Source organism: Numida meleagris, chromosome 3, assembly GCF_002078875.1.
Source record: "Numida meleagris isolate 19003 breed g44 Domestic line chromosome 3, NumMel1.0, whole genome shotgun sequence".
Classification (NCBI taxonomy): domain Eukaryota; kingdom Metazoa; phylum Chordata; class Aves; order Galliformes; family Numididae; genus Numida; species Numida meleagris.
The window spans coordinates 28,790,817-28,805,342 of NC_034411.1; the positions used below are offsets into that span (position 1 = coordinate 28,790,817).

At 38.1% G+C, this 14,526-nt stretch overlaps 1 protein-coding gene across 9 annotated transcripts in view; it reads right to left on the reverse strand.

The window, feature by feature from the left end:
* The window catches only part of DAAM2 (dishevelled associated activator of morphogenesis 2), a 210,938-nt gene that overhangs the window by 67,740 nt on the left and 128,672 nt on the right, over positions 1-14,526 (reverse strand). For all 9 annotated transcript variants that reach the window (XM_021392989.1, XM_021392990.1, XM_021392988.1 and 6 more), the window contains one exon: positions 5,567-5,641. In XM_021392989.1, the coding sequence (XP_021248664.1) occupies positions 5,567-5,641 (75 nt within the window). The remainder of the gene's footprint in view (positions 1-5,566; positions 5,642-14,526) is intronic.

Sequence of the window (14,526 nt, forward strand, 5' to 3'; positions counted from 1 at the left end):
GTCCACTCTCTGATCCTCGCTAAAGTCAAACTCACTCAGTAACAGAGCAAGCTATTTCCTGCCTTAATGGAATGACAGAGCGCTACTGATGGAAAATGAGCTGATGATGTTTTATCTTTTGCCAGCATCCCCCGACAGCCAGAAACATAAATTGAAATGCTTAAGCCAAGCCATATATGATTCCCCTCTTTGAAAAATAAACAGAAACCCTGAAAAGGTATTATGCAATCTCAATGGCAGAGTCCTGGGGTGTGATTTGAGGTTTGATTTGTATTTTCTTGGGTGATGGCCCATCTGGTCACCTTTCCTTTGGTCCATAAATGCTCCTTTGAAGGGCGCTCCCATTCCTACAACAGTTTAATTTCTGCTCTGAGCCATCGTGGGGTGGGAAGCGAACGGATGTCAGGAAGGTGCTCAACAGTATTTTGTTGAGAGTGAAAAAGGCCTATTTCCAAATGAAACAAACACAAATAATCCTGCCTTTACAACTGAGTGCAATTACAGAAAACCCCTTTTCTAAAGCTGCAGGAAGCCAAGAGCCCTTCATTTCTCACTCCTGTGCACAGCCAGGAACTTAAATACTCATGCCCTCTCTAAAGATAGCTTGGTCATGCATTTACATTAAGAAATAACTTTCTCAGCAAGAGTTATAGAAAATACAACTGTGCCTGGGAGACAAGATTGGAGGGAACTGTCATTATTTGAGGCTGGATTTCATTAATGTGGCAGACCAATGAATTGCTCCTGAACTACAAACTGCACTCTTGGACTAACGTCAGCTGTGCTGAGGATGCAGCTAGCTACCACCAGCAAACCAAATATTCTAGGAAGAGGAAACAAAACAGTTCCCAGGTCCTTATCCAGTCCCTAAAATGCAGTACATAAGGCTCTTTTCATATGCATATTTTGCACATTTGAAGGTTTCCAGTCTAAGTGCATCACCCAGGAAAGCATGATATCCAGTGATCTGATTTGCCAATTAAAAAAAAACAAAAACAAAACAAAACAAAAAACCAGAACAACCTATTCATGTAGGAAAAAAATCATCCACACAGAATTATACATGTAAAACTTCAAGTAGTCGAAGATTTGAAAAATCTTAGCACAGTGTAAATTTCCACACCTTCTCCTAATGGCTAATCATTCCTCTGGGAAAGCAAATAGAATACCAAAATGACAGTACATGCAAGAAAAAGACATACACACAAAGTCAGCTAGCAGCAGAAAGGCATTATATGATTGATTTAATTTCACTGCCAGTCTCACACAATAAAAAGAAAAATGAAGCAAATAGAATAAATCAGGAAAAAGCATCCCGGATATTCTAAGTCATCACAGTAGTGCAAGCTCTTTCTTTAGACCTTATCTAAAATCACAACTAATAAAATGCTATCTTCAAAAATAATTGAAGTGAAATGAAATTAAAGTTTGCTAACAAATTATTGTATTCCATGCCTCCTATGACATATGTGGATAATATCAACTTAAAACATTTCTTTAAAGAAAAGAGGTCAGCTGAAATTCAACATGCATCGTATTTCTAGCTGTGTTAGATTTGAGCCAAGAGAGCAAACTACAAATCATAAACTACAAATAAGCTGTGAATAAATGTAATTAAAATAGAAGAACATTCAGGAAAATAATTTTGAAGTAACATAGGTGTCATCGAACCCAGAGGAGAGTTATTATGCACCTGCTAAATTATGTTGGAAGACAAATGAATATTTTTGATATCCTATGAAGCTGTTCTACCCTGAGCAAGTGCTCACTGAGTCAAGGAAAAGGGCCTGATTACAGCTGTATTTATTATTGTTGATCTCCATCTCATACTCTTAGCTGAGCCATCTCTCCAAAAAAACTGCTGTTTATCTGAAAATCTCTCCCTGGAAATGCAGGTGCAGACAAACTCATGAAAACAAAGTAGTGCTGTCAGAAGTTTTCCTGCCCAGTACAGTGAGGGTTATGTTTATTTGTGCTGCCAAGCAGATAGCATCATGGGGTGACGAGGACAGGAGGAGCATAGGGATGTGCTTTACTTGTGATATAAACAGGACAGCTGCTGTATTTTTAAGAAAAGAAGTTCTACATGTTGACAAATCAGCAGTAGATGGCAATGTCCTTGATAATGGAAATGGTCCCTGATTGTGGGCCTGCAACTTGCCTGCAGTTACTAGCATTGCTGATAGCACGTAGGTATCAGAGAACTGGGCAAATTTGCAAGCTCCTCTTTCTAAATATCATTAGCAGCCACCCCTTTCTCTCAGGAGCAGGTCTAGAAGACCCTCTAACAAGGATCTACTTGGCCCTTTCCTCTCAGTCAGAATACCCGAAGGATGGGACATTTCCTCCAATAGAATTGTGCATCGCAGGTTAGTAAAGAGATCCAGTTTTACTGTTATGCACTCTTGTGAGAATTAGGATTAAAAACTGGTAACATTTAAAAAGTCACAGTGACAGAAACAGTTGTGGGAAGAAAATCATGCCTAAAATGCATGGCTTTGTGAACTGGATTAGGATTCTGTGACCTCAAGTCTACTGTGAAAGTGCTTCCTAACATGGTGGTCTAAGGTTACAAGTAGAGAATGTCAGACATGTCTGGAATCACCACACGGCTCTCAAGCATAGTGTGTGAGGGACAGATATGATGAGTAACACTGCAGCACATCTTCTGAGAAAAGGACCCCTGAGCATGGAGGCCTTGGCCTGCCAAAATTCACCAAAAGATACATAAGGATCTCAGTGGGATAACAGTGCCATTTTCATTTTATCTGTGGGAAGAAAGAACTTTTCTGTCAAGCTAATATATAAAATCCAAGCTTGCAGTTAAACAAAAGGATATAGAAAAAGATGTGAAAGCTGCATGTAAAATGATTCTTACGTACTTAATTCACATGAGATGCAAAGATTAAATTTTATTATGAAAAAAGCAAGAATTAAAACATCTTAAACTAACACTTCTGTGTTTATTGCTGCCATTTCAACTCCAGTATTTCTTACCACATTTCTAATTAAAATATAGCAATGCCTGATAGTGCCCAGGAGACACAAAATGAAGCAGACTACACAGTGTCAGGAAGCAACATGAAACAGGTTTTCTTTTACTACTTCTGAGCCAATTTCACTTGGATGCACTTAAAAAATAATTAAAAAAAAAGCCACTCTCACCATCACTAAATTTAGGACTGAAGTTATAAAGGACCCAAAATAACCATTTGGACGTTAGGAATCTCAGAGGTCTAAATAATAATGAAGAGAGCATGTCTTGTTGGAGCTGTTTCTCAGCTGTGTCGCTCCAGTTTTCCACTGATACAACCCCTGTGAAATCAAGTCAACCAAGCTTCACCTGCCTGAAATTGAAGCAAGTAAGTGGTAAATCAGAAGCAGTGGTTTAACCTCAGTGTATCTTCTTAACACCTCAAGTATAAGAGTAAATCTTGAGGCTGGAAGCTAAGTAAAAGGTTAGCAATCATTCAGTGCTGAGCCATGCAAACAACATTACCAGGGATGGTGTTTATTGGTGCTCTTAAAATGTGTTTAAAATTAGAAACATAGGCCAAAACATAGTCTCATTCCATGGAACTGCTCCAGATTTACAGTAGTGAGATGTACATACTCACTCCAGATTTAAAGACTAGTCCAAAAGTCACTGAAATCAGTGGAAAAACTTTCAGTAGATTCAAAAGGCCTTGGATCAAATCCTGCCAGAAATATTTGGCTCAGTGTCATTGCAAGGTTTCATACTTTTTTTTTTTTTTTTTTTTCCCTTAATGGCCCTTGTAGAGCAAATATGTTCAATCAAGAAATCAAAGCACAGTGCCATGCCAGGCACAAAAGCTCAATCTTTTTTCTAACAACTAGTCTGTATTCTTTTTGTTCCATTATTCTGCCCCAAGAAAATCTGGCATGAAGGAAGCTGATCATTTTGGCTATTAATGATCCACTGTAGAAAGTAACTTTTATCCTCTTACAACAGGTTATAGTAGCTTGTAAAGTCCTGCTTTTCTCCTGAGCAAGACGTATTTCACAAGGAGAAATACATTAGTATAAGGTATCCATTAAGGCATTATTTTTATGAAAACATTTTCTACCTCATAACCATCACAATAAAGGTATATAGAAGGCATTAGAAATCAAGCATATGGGCATAAGTAAACAAATAAGATGTTAGGAACCTAAGATATTTGGAACTGACTTCTGTCATCAACACTGCTCAACTGTTTAAAAAAGGCTGAGCTAACACTGCACATAAATAACTGGAGGCAAAATTTGACTACGAAATTAGTAACAGGATCAAACTTGAAAATGTAAGGTCTACCATATCACAAAAGTCAGTGACCACTACGTGCAGGTGTTCTACTTGAGCTGGTGGCCAGATCTACAAGACATTTCAGAGGAAGACACACACTACTAAGCTACTGAATAAGGACACTGAAAGAAAATTTACCACAAATAACTTGTTGGCTCATATCTGATGTCTAAGGCGTTACAGCCTTATATTTCTCTATCAGCCTGTTTGCATATAAGTGGATATTATATTATAAGAACAACCACCTTTTCTTTAATTTTTCTACTAAGCTAATAAACTCAGTGTTACTTGGTAGATTAGTTAGAAGTTACTTTAAAACCACTGAACAAAAACAAACGTAACCTTGTTTTCAAATGGCTACTTTTCTGTTTCATTAAAATCCTTTTGCTCTTCTGTTCTGAAGAGTAAACAGAGACTTCAGTTGACTCTTATCCATGATATAACATATCATAAATATAGTCTGTTATATGAAATATAGTAGTTACAGGCTGCCCTCCCTACTCATCTTGAAGATCCACATTATTTCACCTTTATTTGGCACAGCCACACACAGGTCTCAACAAAGCAAACTGTAGTTACAAGTATAGTTTTGGAAAAAGGTACTTCCAATTGTCACTGCTTCAGACTGGCTAGAGCTGCCAAGACTCGAGCGCAAGTGTGTGCGAGTGCAGAAAGCTAGCTTTACATTAACACTTCTCTAGATTTTCAAAACAGAGGTCATAGCTGAATTACCTTTGTGCTCCATCAACATTCAAGAGCATGAAAATCTCTACAAGATCATTATGGTCTACCACAGTTTAAAGCCAGCTGCAAGTTGTTTTTGAATTGCACAGGAATTCAAAAAGGGCACAAAGACATTTTTGTCCTCTCTTTTCAGGTCCAGTGCCAATGAGCAGAGTTCTAAGGATCAGTGCCATAAATTGATGTAGGCTTCAGAGCCGGCATGTCAATCATTTTAAATCATAAATCTCATTACTCCAGCTCTGAATTTTCATTCCAGAACTAACTTGAGTGCCTTCAGTTCTATGTATCATTTAAATAAAAAACTGGAAAATGCTTATGATGTTATCTAGTCTACTCTGCTAGAGCAGGTCTCTTTCTTAAGACACATGCTCTTCTTTTACAAGTCCTGTTTCAAACAAGTCATGCACTTGGGCTAACATTCCTCTTCAGAGATTTCTTCCTGAAAGAAAAGATGAAAAAAAAACAGATCTCTATGAAAGGAAATCTTCCCTTTCTGTGCAAGAAGAAGGAACTTACTGCTGCCATGGAATTGATGCGGTCAATGTAGTAGTCTGGCCAGCTGGTAGCAAGCTTATTAGGATCTTCTTGTTCCTGAAACAAAAAGTTAAATAAGGTTATGCATGACGTCCTTGCAGGATAAAGTGCTGCTGTAGAATCACCTGGGATTCTTCAATGCGTTGGTCTTTACTGTAGTTCTTCCTCCTCACATTCTTGAGAAAAGAATCCCCTTCAGCTAAGGTTATTACACAAAGAATTACAAAGCTTGACAGAGACTTGGTTATCTTCAATATGTAAGTGGCAAGCCTCAGCCCCTTAAACATACTGACAACATTTCCAAACAGGAGGACTGCACATTTTTTAGATAACAGGTTTATGCTTTGTAGTTTTATACTGACAGATTTTTAAAATTATTCTGCCTCACCACTTCCGGAGTGATGAGGCAATTCACCAAGAAAAGTCTTTAACATCTCCTATGGAGAAAACATAAGGAGACGAGAAATCTGAAAAGAAGCCAAAAGGCATTTTGACTTGATAAATCACAAAAGTTATTCAATAACTCAAAACACCTGAAGGAACAGAACAGCATCGCCTTAGTTACAGTAGCAGCAATATTTATCTTTACATCTCTGCCTCCCAGATAATCCATCAGAAGGATACTTCACTAGACTAAACTCAGTCAAGCTAAGCTTCTAACAAAAGATTTGCTACCGAGAATCAAATTTTCTGGTTCCTTGGCTGTTCAATGGAAATGAGATTTCATTCTAATAGATCTATTTATTTCTAGATAGGTGTAACAGTCATCAATAAAATGAGAGTTGGTTTCTAGGATCCTAATTGTCCATTATAAAGAACCAGTAATTTGTATTGAGACTCTTAACATATGATAAGAGACTGAACTGCTTGACAAATCCTAAGGATTTCCAAAGATGGTTGAAGACTGTATGGATCTCACCAATATCGTCTTTGTATGAAAGCTTACTCCATATATATGGAACATTATTAAATGTGCAGTTTCATCAGAGTACCTCAGCTTTTCAGAACTGTCAGGTTTAGAGATGAGAAATGACTCTACATGATCCCTGTTGAACCATGCTGAGAAAACAGCACTCTATCTGACAAGTTTGTATCAGGCTACCTACCAACACAAATGGCAACAATTCCACCCACATCAAAATCTTTGTATTTGGAATTAGAAGTAAAATCAAGGCTGGGACTTCGATATTTTCTTACCCTCTCCTCACTCCCATGGACTTCCAACATGTGGACCAAAGGAATATCTCCATTCAGGATCACAGAATCACCACAGTTGGAAAAGACCTACAAGATCATCCAGTCCAACTGTCCACCTATCACCAGTAGTTCTCACTAAACCATGTCCCTCAACACAACGTCTAAACATTCTTTGAACAATGAATCAAACAGCTTTTTCTACACCTAGCAAAGAACTGCAGGACAGACACATTGTAGACAGCACACAACTCTTTCTTAAGATTACTGCTGAATGAAAAATATGGGAGACTATCAAAGTAGCAAGAGATACCAATTACAACAACAGTTGCCATGCTTCCACCACTTCACAGTAATAAATGGTGCAATTAAGAACAGGATGACCTTTCTCAAATGAAACAAGAAGTTTTGCTGTTTTTCCTTTCTTCCCATTCCCGATTGTAGTCAACAGCAGTCTAATGGACCCAAATCCATGCCAAATGACACATTACAGAAATATGCAACTTCCTCCTAGTAGTTAGTTAGAATTGACACATCACATAGTATTGATACGTTGCCTTTCATGCCTGATTTCCCTTCACTATATGTAGTTGCAGAAAGAACTCTGACAACCACTTTGCACTAAGCAGGTCATTAGCTCTCATAGAAAAGTCAAAATATAAATTTGCTAATGGAAAAATAAATATGCAATAGATTAATACATAATCATTTTTAGAAGATAATCTTATCATCTCCAAAGAGAACAATAGAAATAGGCAGCTAATCCAGATGCAGTGAATTAAAGGTCATTCTGCAGAGAACCAGGATAAGCCACCATATTCTTTCTCTATATAGAGTTATAAACGTAGAAATGACAGCTGTAATTGTTTGCAGAATACAAGTGACAAGAAGATTTTCAGAACAGGGAATATGTATATTCCCTCTTCCCTTTCTGCCTCCATTCCTAGCTGCAAGTAAAGAAACAAACACAGAAAAATTAAGGACTGCCTGAATCCGCCATTTATGTACAAACGTAAGCTACAATATTTTTTCTCAGCAAAGTTCCATAGAAAGGAAAATATATATATATATGTAAAAGCTAGAATGCCACAACTAATCTCTCTTGTTATCTAGTTTAGACATGCAACCTGAAGAATATCAGGAGAGATATACAAAAATAATAATTCAGAATTCTGAATAATTCTCTGCAAGCACCCAAACCGTTAGAAACTTCACAATCACAACCACAGATGAAAAGACTCTGGTCCCTCAAATTATATCAGTATATTTGATCAGCTTGGCAAATGAAATAAGGTCCCTAGTGAATCCTACTTTTGATCATTCTCTGTCCACTGCAAATTGGTGCAAACTCTTAGATCACAAGGCTAGTTTAGTTTTTAGTTTTAGTTAAAATTGGGGAAAAAAAAACAGTCCCCTAAAGACTGGATCATGTCTAATTCATGTTCACACGTGAAAAGTGACACACAGTATTGTTCACAGTAGTCATCTGGGTGACATTCTCACAAAAGACACCAGTTCACACCTGTAGCATCAGAGCCACTGGAGAAAACATCTCACTGCCCAAATTATGATGAATGCTGCCCATGGTAAGAAATTGTACCGCATTTTCTTTCAGAGAGGGGAAGATAAACCAAAAATAGAAAGAAATTCTTGTTTTTATTTTTGTGTTTGTTTAGTGCTTTTTGATGTGAACACAAAAAAGGGAAAAGTGTATTTGTGTACGGGGGTGGACAATTCAAGAGTGCTGTTTATTGTGGGTTTTTTCGCTGTTTGTTGTTGGTTTGGGTCTTTTCCCCCTTAGTATCTTCAGGATTTTGATCCCTAAACAAAACCTCAGAGGATACTGCAAGGCACCTTGATGATGACGGCAAAACCATTTTCCTTGCTCCAAGAGACTCAGAAAAAGAAGAAAAAGAGAAGAGGTCCCAACATACAAAGCCACATAGGCATCAAGAGCTGGAAACAATAACCCATCTGTGTAAGGGAAAACATCAGCTGAAGGAATCCATTAAAGCAAAGCCTTCTTTTAGCTCCTTGAATAATGTAAATATTGCATTAAAAAACAGACGTCAGCCTGTGGACTTTATAAGGGGCCATATCATTCTTCACTGGAGTAACAACTATGTAACTGCTGTGAAAACAGGATCCTGATACCATACAAGCCTGCAATATAGCCAAGGTATTATATAGGCTTTGACACTAATTTGGACAGGCTCCATTGCTTGGTGGAAAGTGGAACTTATGACTTCATCCAAAATAGGACTTAATGGAGTAGGGCAAGTATTTGAACCATCTGAACCAATCAAAATGAAACAGAATACAACAAAGTATTGTCTGCACATCTAAACTGATCCTAAAAATCTTTTTGAGAATCCTGGGAGACTGGATCCCTTGGACAAGCTGTTCTATAGAGAGCAGAGACCTTTAGTGGCTGCCATGTCAGCAGAACAAACAGTTGCGATACAAAGACTGCAATCGTAACAGATATAATTAAGAAGTACCAAACACTAGAGTTACTGAAACCATATAGAAATGCCAAATATTTGTGGATTTAATAAAAACAGAAGCCTTTGTATATATGATGGGTGCTTCTTTCAAGATGATTTGAGTCCTTAAATAAAGAGCACGGGGAAAGTCTGGACAAGAACTGCCTACATTGAAACTCCTTGGGGGCAAGCACTGGGTTTCACTTTCCGGTAAAGATGCACTGGTATTTCACACTGCACCAAGTGGACTCCAGACGATGCCATACAGTTCTCTAGAGCATTTCCTGAAAATCTGACCATTTACAAGCATTAAAAAAATAAATCCGTAAGATTAGCAATGTTACAAATCTTCCTTCTTGCAGATGGGGAATGAGGAAGAGATAAGAGTGACATGACAATTGAAACTCCACCAGGAAATCATTCCCAGACTTAGGAACAGGCACTGATTTGACAATGAGTCCAGACTTCTCCTGTTTCCACAGTACCAAGTTTTTATGCAATGTTGATCTATCCCAGATCCCCAGGACCAGTGGCTGCTTGGCATCTCCGGGTGTCCAAACATTGTATGGAATTTGCTTCTACCTGCACACACACTCCTGTGATAAACTGCCAGGGCTGATGATTCATGAAGCTTTCTAACATACAACTGAAATAACATTTCTTCCTTGAACAGATGCATCAAGAATTACACTACATGTTATGGATGCCATACGATAACTGTGGGTACTATAGGGATGATATCTATTCACTGGAAACATGACTTTCTCCTCAAAATGATCTTTTCAGAACTGCAGGCAGCTGACCTTACTGCTTTGCACTGATCAGAACAGAATGGGTAAAAGCCATGTACCTGATGTTCAAAAGGTTTAAAATGTTTTGTTGGCAAGGAATCACGATACTGTTCATTGGGTTCCTCTACATCAATGAAAGCAGTGTGCAAACACAGATGAAGGATGTGAAATAAGGATACTTTAATAGGAATTCCTGTTCCAGCTTGTTCACTGTATGACGTCCAGACTATGCTTAAATTTATACTTGGGTCACAAAGAATTAAATTTGCCTGCAGAATCCACATTAAGGTTAATGCTGTTCTTCCTCTCAGCAGCTGGCATGCATCATCCTGGTACCTCACAGAATTGTAAAGGGTTATTTTATGTGGTGAAAAGAATAGGGTGGAATGGAATAGAATAGAACAAAACAGAATGGTTGGAAGGGACCTACAAAGATCATCAAGCCCAACGGATCAGCATCATCAATTCAATTCAGAAAATGTAAGTTATGGGGCTCAAGTTAGTATAAGAAATTAAAAACTTCCAAGAAGAACTGAAAGATGATACCTGTCATAATGCATAAGTCCCTGTAGCTAGGCTTTGTTTTTGGTTTTGTTGTTTTTTTTACATCCTATTGTAAAAAAAAAAGGGAATTGGGATGGCAAATAAATTTTTTGAAGGAAAAAAAAAAGAAAACCCATCAATTCACTGAAACTTTAAATTTTAATGTGATATCCATCAACTGAGATATAATCTTTGCTGAGGAATAATTCTGTACTTCAGGATGAAGTCACCCCACACTTTCCAGAACAACAGATTATATAATAGAATGTTCATCTGAGATGTGCATGATTTAGACTCACGTTCATGTTGTTCCTGTTTCAAAGTGAAGTACATGAATGTTGCTCTTCACATGCATATTCTGGACGCTACAAACAACATTGGGTTTTTGATTGTTTTGGGGATGGAGAATGACTATCATTTGTATTTCATTTCCCAAAAGTGCAACTCCATTCCCTTCAGATGCTTTTTAAAATGACTCAACTTATTGCAACATCTGCTATTAATGCTGAATACAATACAATTCAGTAACACCTTGCGCTCCACACTGTCAAAGGTCCTGACAGAACTTCATGCATTAGGTTTTTCAGCCTCCCTTTCATTGAGATCAGCAGAAATAGGGAAAATGGGATGCAGACAATTACAGAGTTTGCAGTCACACAGGAAATTTGTAGCACAGCCAAGAATCAATCGACACTCAAGTCGTACATCCTGCACTCTCATCCAAATCACCATTCTCCCTTTTTTCCATGACTGACTTACTGCCTTTTCTTCAAGTTCTCTTTAAGGAGAGGTACAGCTTTCAAAGAAACATTTACCTGTTCATTTACACACTGTTCATCCATTAACATTCATCTCAGTTCAGAGCAGCCAAAGTTCCATAAATAAGAAGCACTTTCATTAAAAAACACAAAACGTGTTTGATCTGCTGTGAGAGGAAATAGTAATTCAGGAGTGAAGCTAAAATACATCCAAGCTTTTCAGACAGTTTATGCCTCCAAAAAGCCAGCCATGTCCCAGGAGATGTTAATTTTGAAACAGGGCAGACCGTAGGACTGAGCCATTCAATAGACAGATGTGGTCGCTGCTCCATTTCTCAGACGCCATGACTAGCATTTACACAAATATTCTCAGGCTCTGGGGGAGGGAGCTGTACCCAAGCACTTTAAGCACAATTTATCCAGAGTGAGAAAAACAAACATTACTTCTCTCCCTGGAATTAAGCTATTGATGTGCAGATAATAATCCTTCTGCCACAAAAGCAGCCTACTGTATAACTTATTAAAAGGGAATGCCCAATAATTGCTAGCTGGAGCAAGCAACTGAGGAGTTCTAATTGCCTCTTATAAAGGTCAGGTACAGTCATACACGCTTCAAGTTCACTGGATTATGACACTGCAATATTTTGCCTAGCAAACTGTAGGGTTTTTTTCTGTTTTTATTTTATTTTCCTTTATTTAGACTGATCTTTGCCCTGCTGCCAGCAGCTTGATTGGCCTGATAATGACCTCTGATGCTTGTTACTGAGTGAGTACTCATTTCAAATGAAAGAAGCAAAGGCTTCATATTATTATTTATATTACAAAATGCCTTTTGCTGCCAAACAATTGTGGAATTCACTGCCACAAGATACAACAGAATTTAAAAGCATAAAAGCAAAAAAGAGATACAGTTTTTGAACAATTAAGATTCCTTCTTAGGAATCTTTCCTAATACTGAAAGCAGCTTCAATGTCGTGCACATTCACTTATTTTTAAAAATCAAAACATTATCAATCATTTGTTAAAAATGGTTTGCCCTACCACAGACTGAAAACTAATACAGCTAAATCTCTGTTTTGCATTGCTTATGCCATTCATCACCTTTTTTGCTTCCCAGTCACAAATGCAGCAGCTCTACAGTTTGAACGCTGTAGACACACAATATGTCATTTCCAACCTTATCTACCACTCAGAACAATCATTTCAAATTAATTACTTCTAATTAGTACAAGTCTAATAGAGATGAAGATAATGCTTTTATTTTTTACATTCCAGAAAACTTTCCAGATCATTCGAATACATACACATGCAGATACGTAGTTTATCACTGAAAATGGACTGGAAAGAGGGAAAGCAGGGAGAAAGGCTGCTAGTGTAATGCACTGAGCTGAAGATAAGGATTATTTTTCAAAAAAAAACCAAGAAAGATCAGAACCATTGATTAAATAAATTGTATAAGTGTACTATTTAAAACAAAATTAAGTTTTACAATAGCCACGTTTGGCACAGGACTTTCAGTAGGCTGCAGGAGGGAATCTCATTTTAAGGAACTTTAAATTATAGCAAAGTTGCACAGTACATTTTAAGAATATTCTTAAGTTCAATTGTCTCCTCTTCTTTTGGCTTTCTACCATCAATGCAGACAGACGCAAGTTTGCTGCCAGGGCTGACTGCATCAGCATCCTCTTGCTATTTATAGATCACACAAAGGTGCTTGTCCCTGTTCAAACACACACAGCCCTGCTGCAGGATCTGGATCCCACTGCTATCAGGCACTTATTTACAGGTACAGTGCAGTGACCAAGATGACAGCTTGTCCCCGTATTTACAGATCTACTTAGATACACAGCTGATATCGCACTAAATTATTAAAGTCTATCAGTAATTAACATTTTTTCTCTGGTCCAAGTTTCACCTCTATCATGGAAGTTGTTGTTCTGTTTGATATTCTTCTGACTGTGTTGCTGCCTACAATCATTCTTTCCTAGTAGCAGAACTCAATGTTTAAAACCTGTTACTGCTCTACCTTCCACAAGACTCGGACAACTGATATTTTGAAGTTGATAAGGCTATAATTTAAGTACTGTGTTGCAAAATAAAGCAATTAATGAGTTCTCTGCAAATTAATTGAAGGAGTTCTTAGATGATAACCTTCTCTTGCCTAATTCCATCTTCTTTTGGAGGTGAAGGGAAATCTCTACTGTGAAGGACTCTACTCGTCAGGAAGTCAATTCATGTTCATTCTACACAAAAGGTCTTCAGGAAAAGACATTTCTCATGGACAATGTCTGCTCTCCAGGCATGTGGCTGGGGACTGGCGTTGTCCTCCTGAACCACAGCTCTGTCCCTGTAAACCTGCAGTAAGCTTAAGGTCAGGGTCAAGGTTCTGCAGTGATTTCTGAGGCTGGTGGAGCCAACAACCTGCTGCTATCCCAGCAGCCCCTAAGAAGTAGCATCACTGGGATATACCTTTCTGTTTCATTAACATTGAAGCTCTGCTCTCTTGGCTCTGTGCTATGTAAAAGTATTGTCAATTCGTTTTTATTACAGAACTGGCCTTGTTCAACTTACTATTCCACCTTATAGTCAGCATGCTGTGAACACAGAAAGGGGCATTCTTCCCCCACAACTGACTTGCTGCTTTTAGCTTAACTTTTTCCATCTTCAACAGCACTATTCTCAACTGGACTCCAACGCTGCCGGTATTGGACAGTAAGGAAGAATTCCCTTTTTTCTTCTCCTTCTTCACTTCCTTTCCTCCTCTTCCTTCTAGCATTCTTTTGGCAACAGTGAGAAGCCACAGAAGAAGTCCAGGCTGCATAACTGAACCTCCTACTTGTCACATGCTGCACGGAAAGTTTATCTTTTAGTACTGCTCTATTTTTCTCCAGCAAGTAATTACTTACAATCTTTTCTAAATAAAATGAAAAGACACCTTCCACTCACAGCAGGGACTCTGTTTGCTCCTTGATGATGGGAATGAAAGGTCTCTAGCCCGGCTCAAATTCATGAAGAACTACTGAGGACACACCTACCTAGAGACAACATAGCTAGGACAAATCCCTCTAGGAGCGCACACACACAATTATCTAATGCCAAACTCTAAAAGGTTTTTCTTCACTGTCCTAACAGTGTGGGCAATGTGGACAACATGCCCACTGTCTCTACTT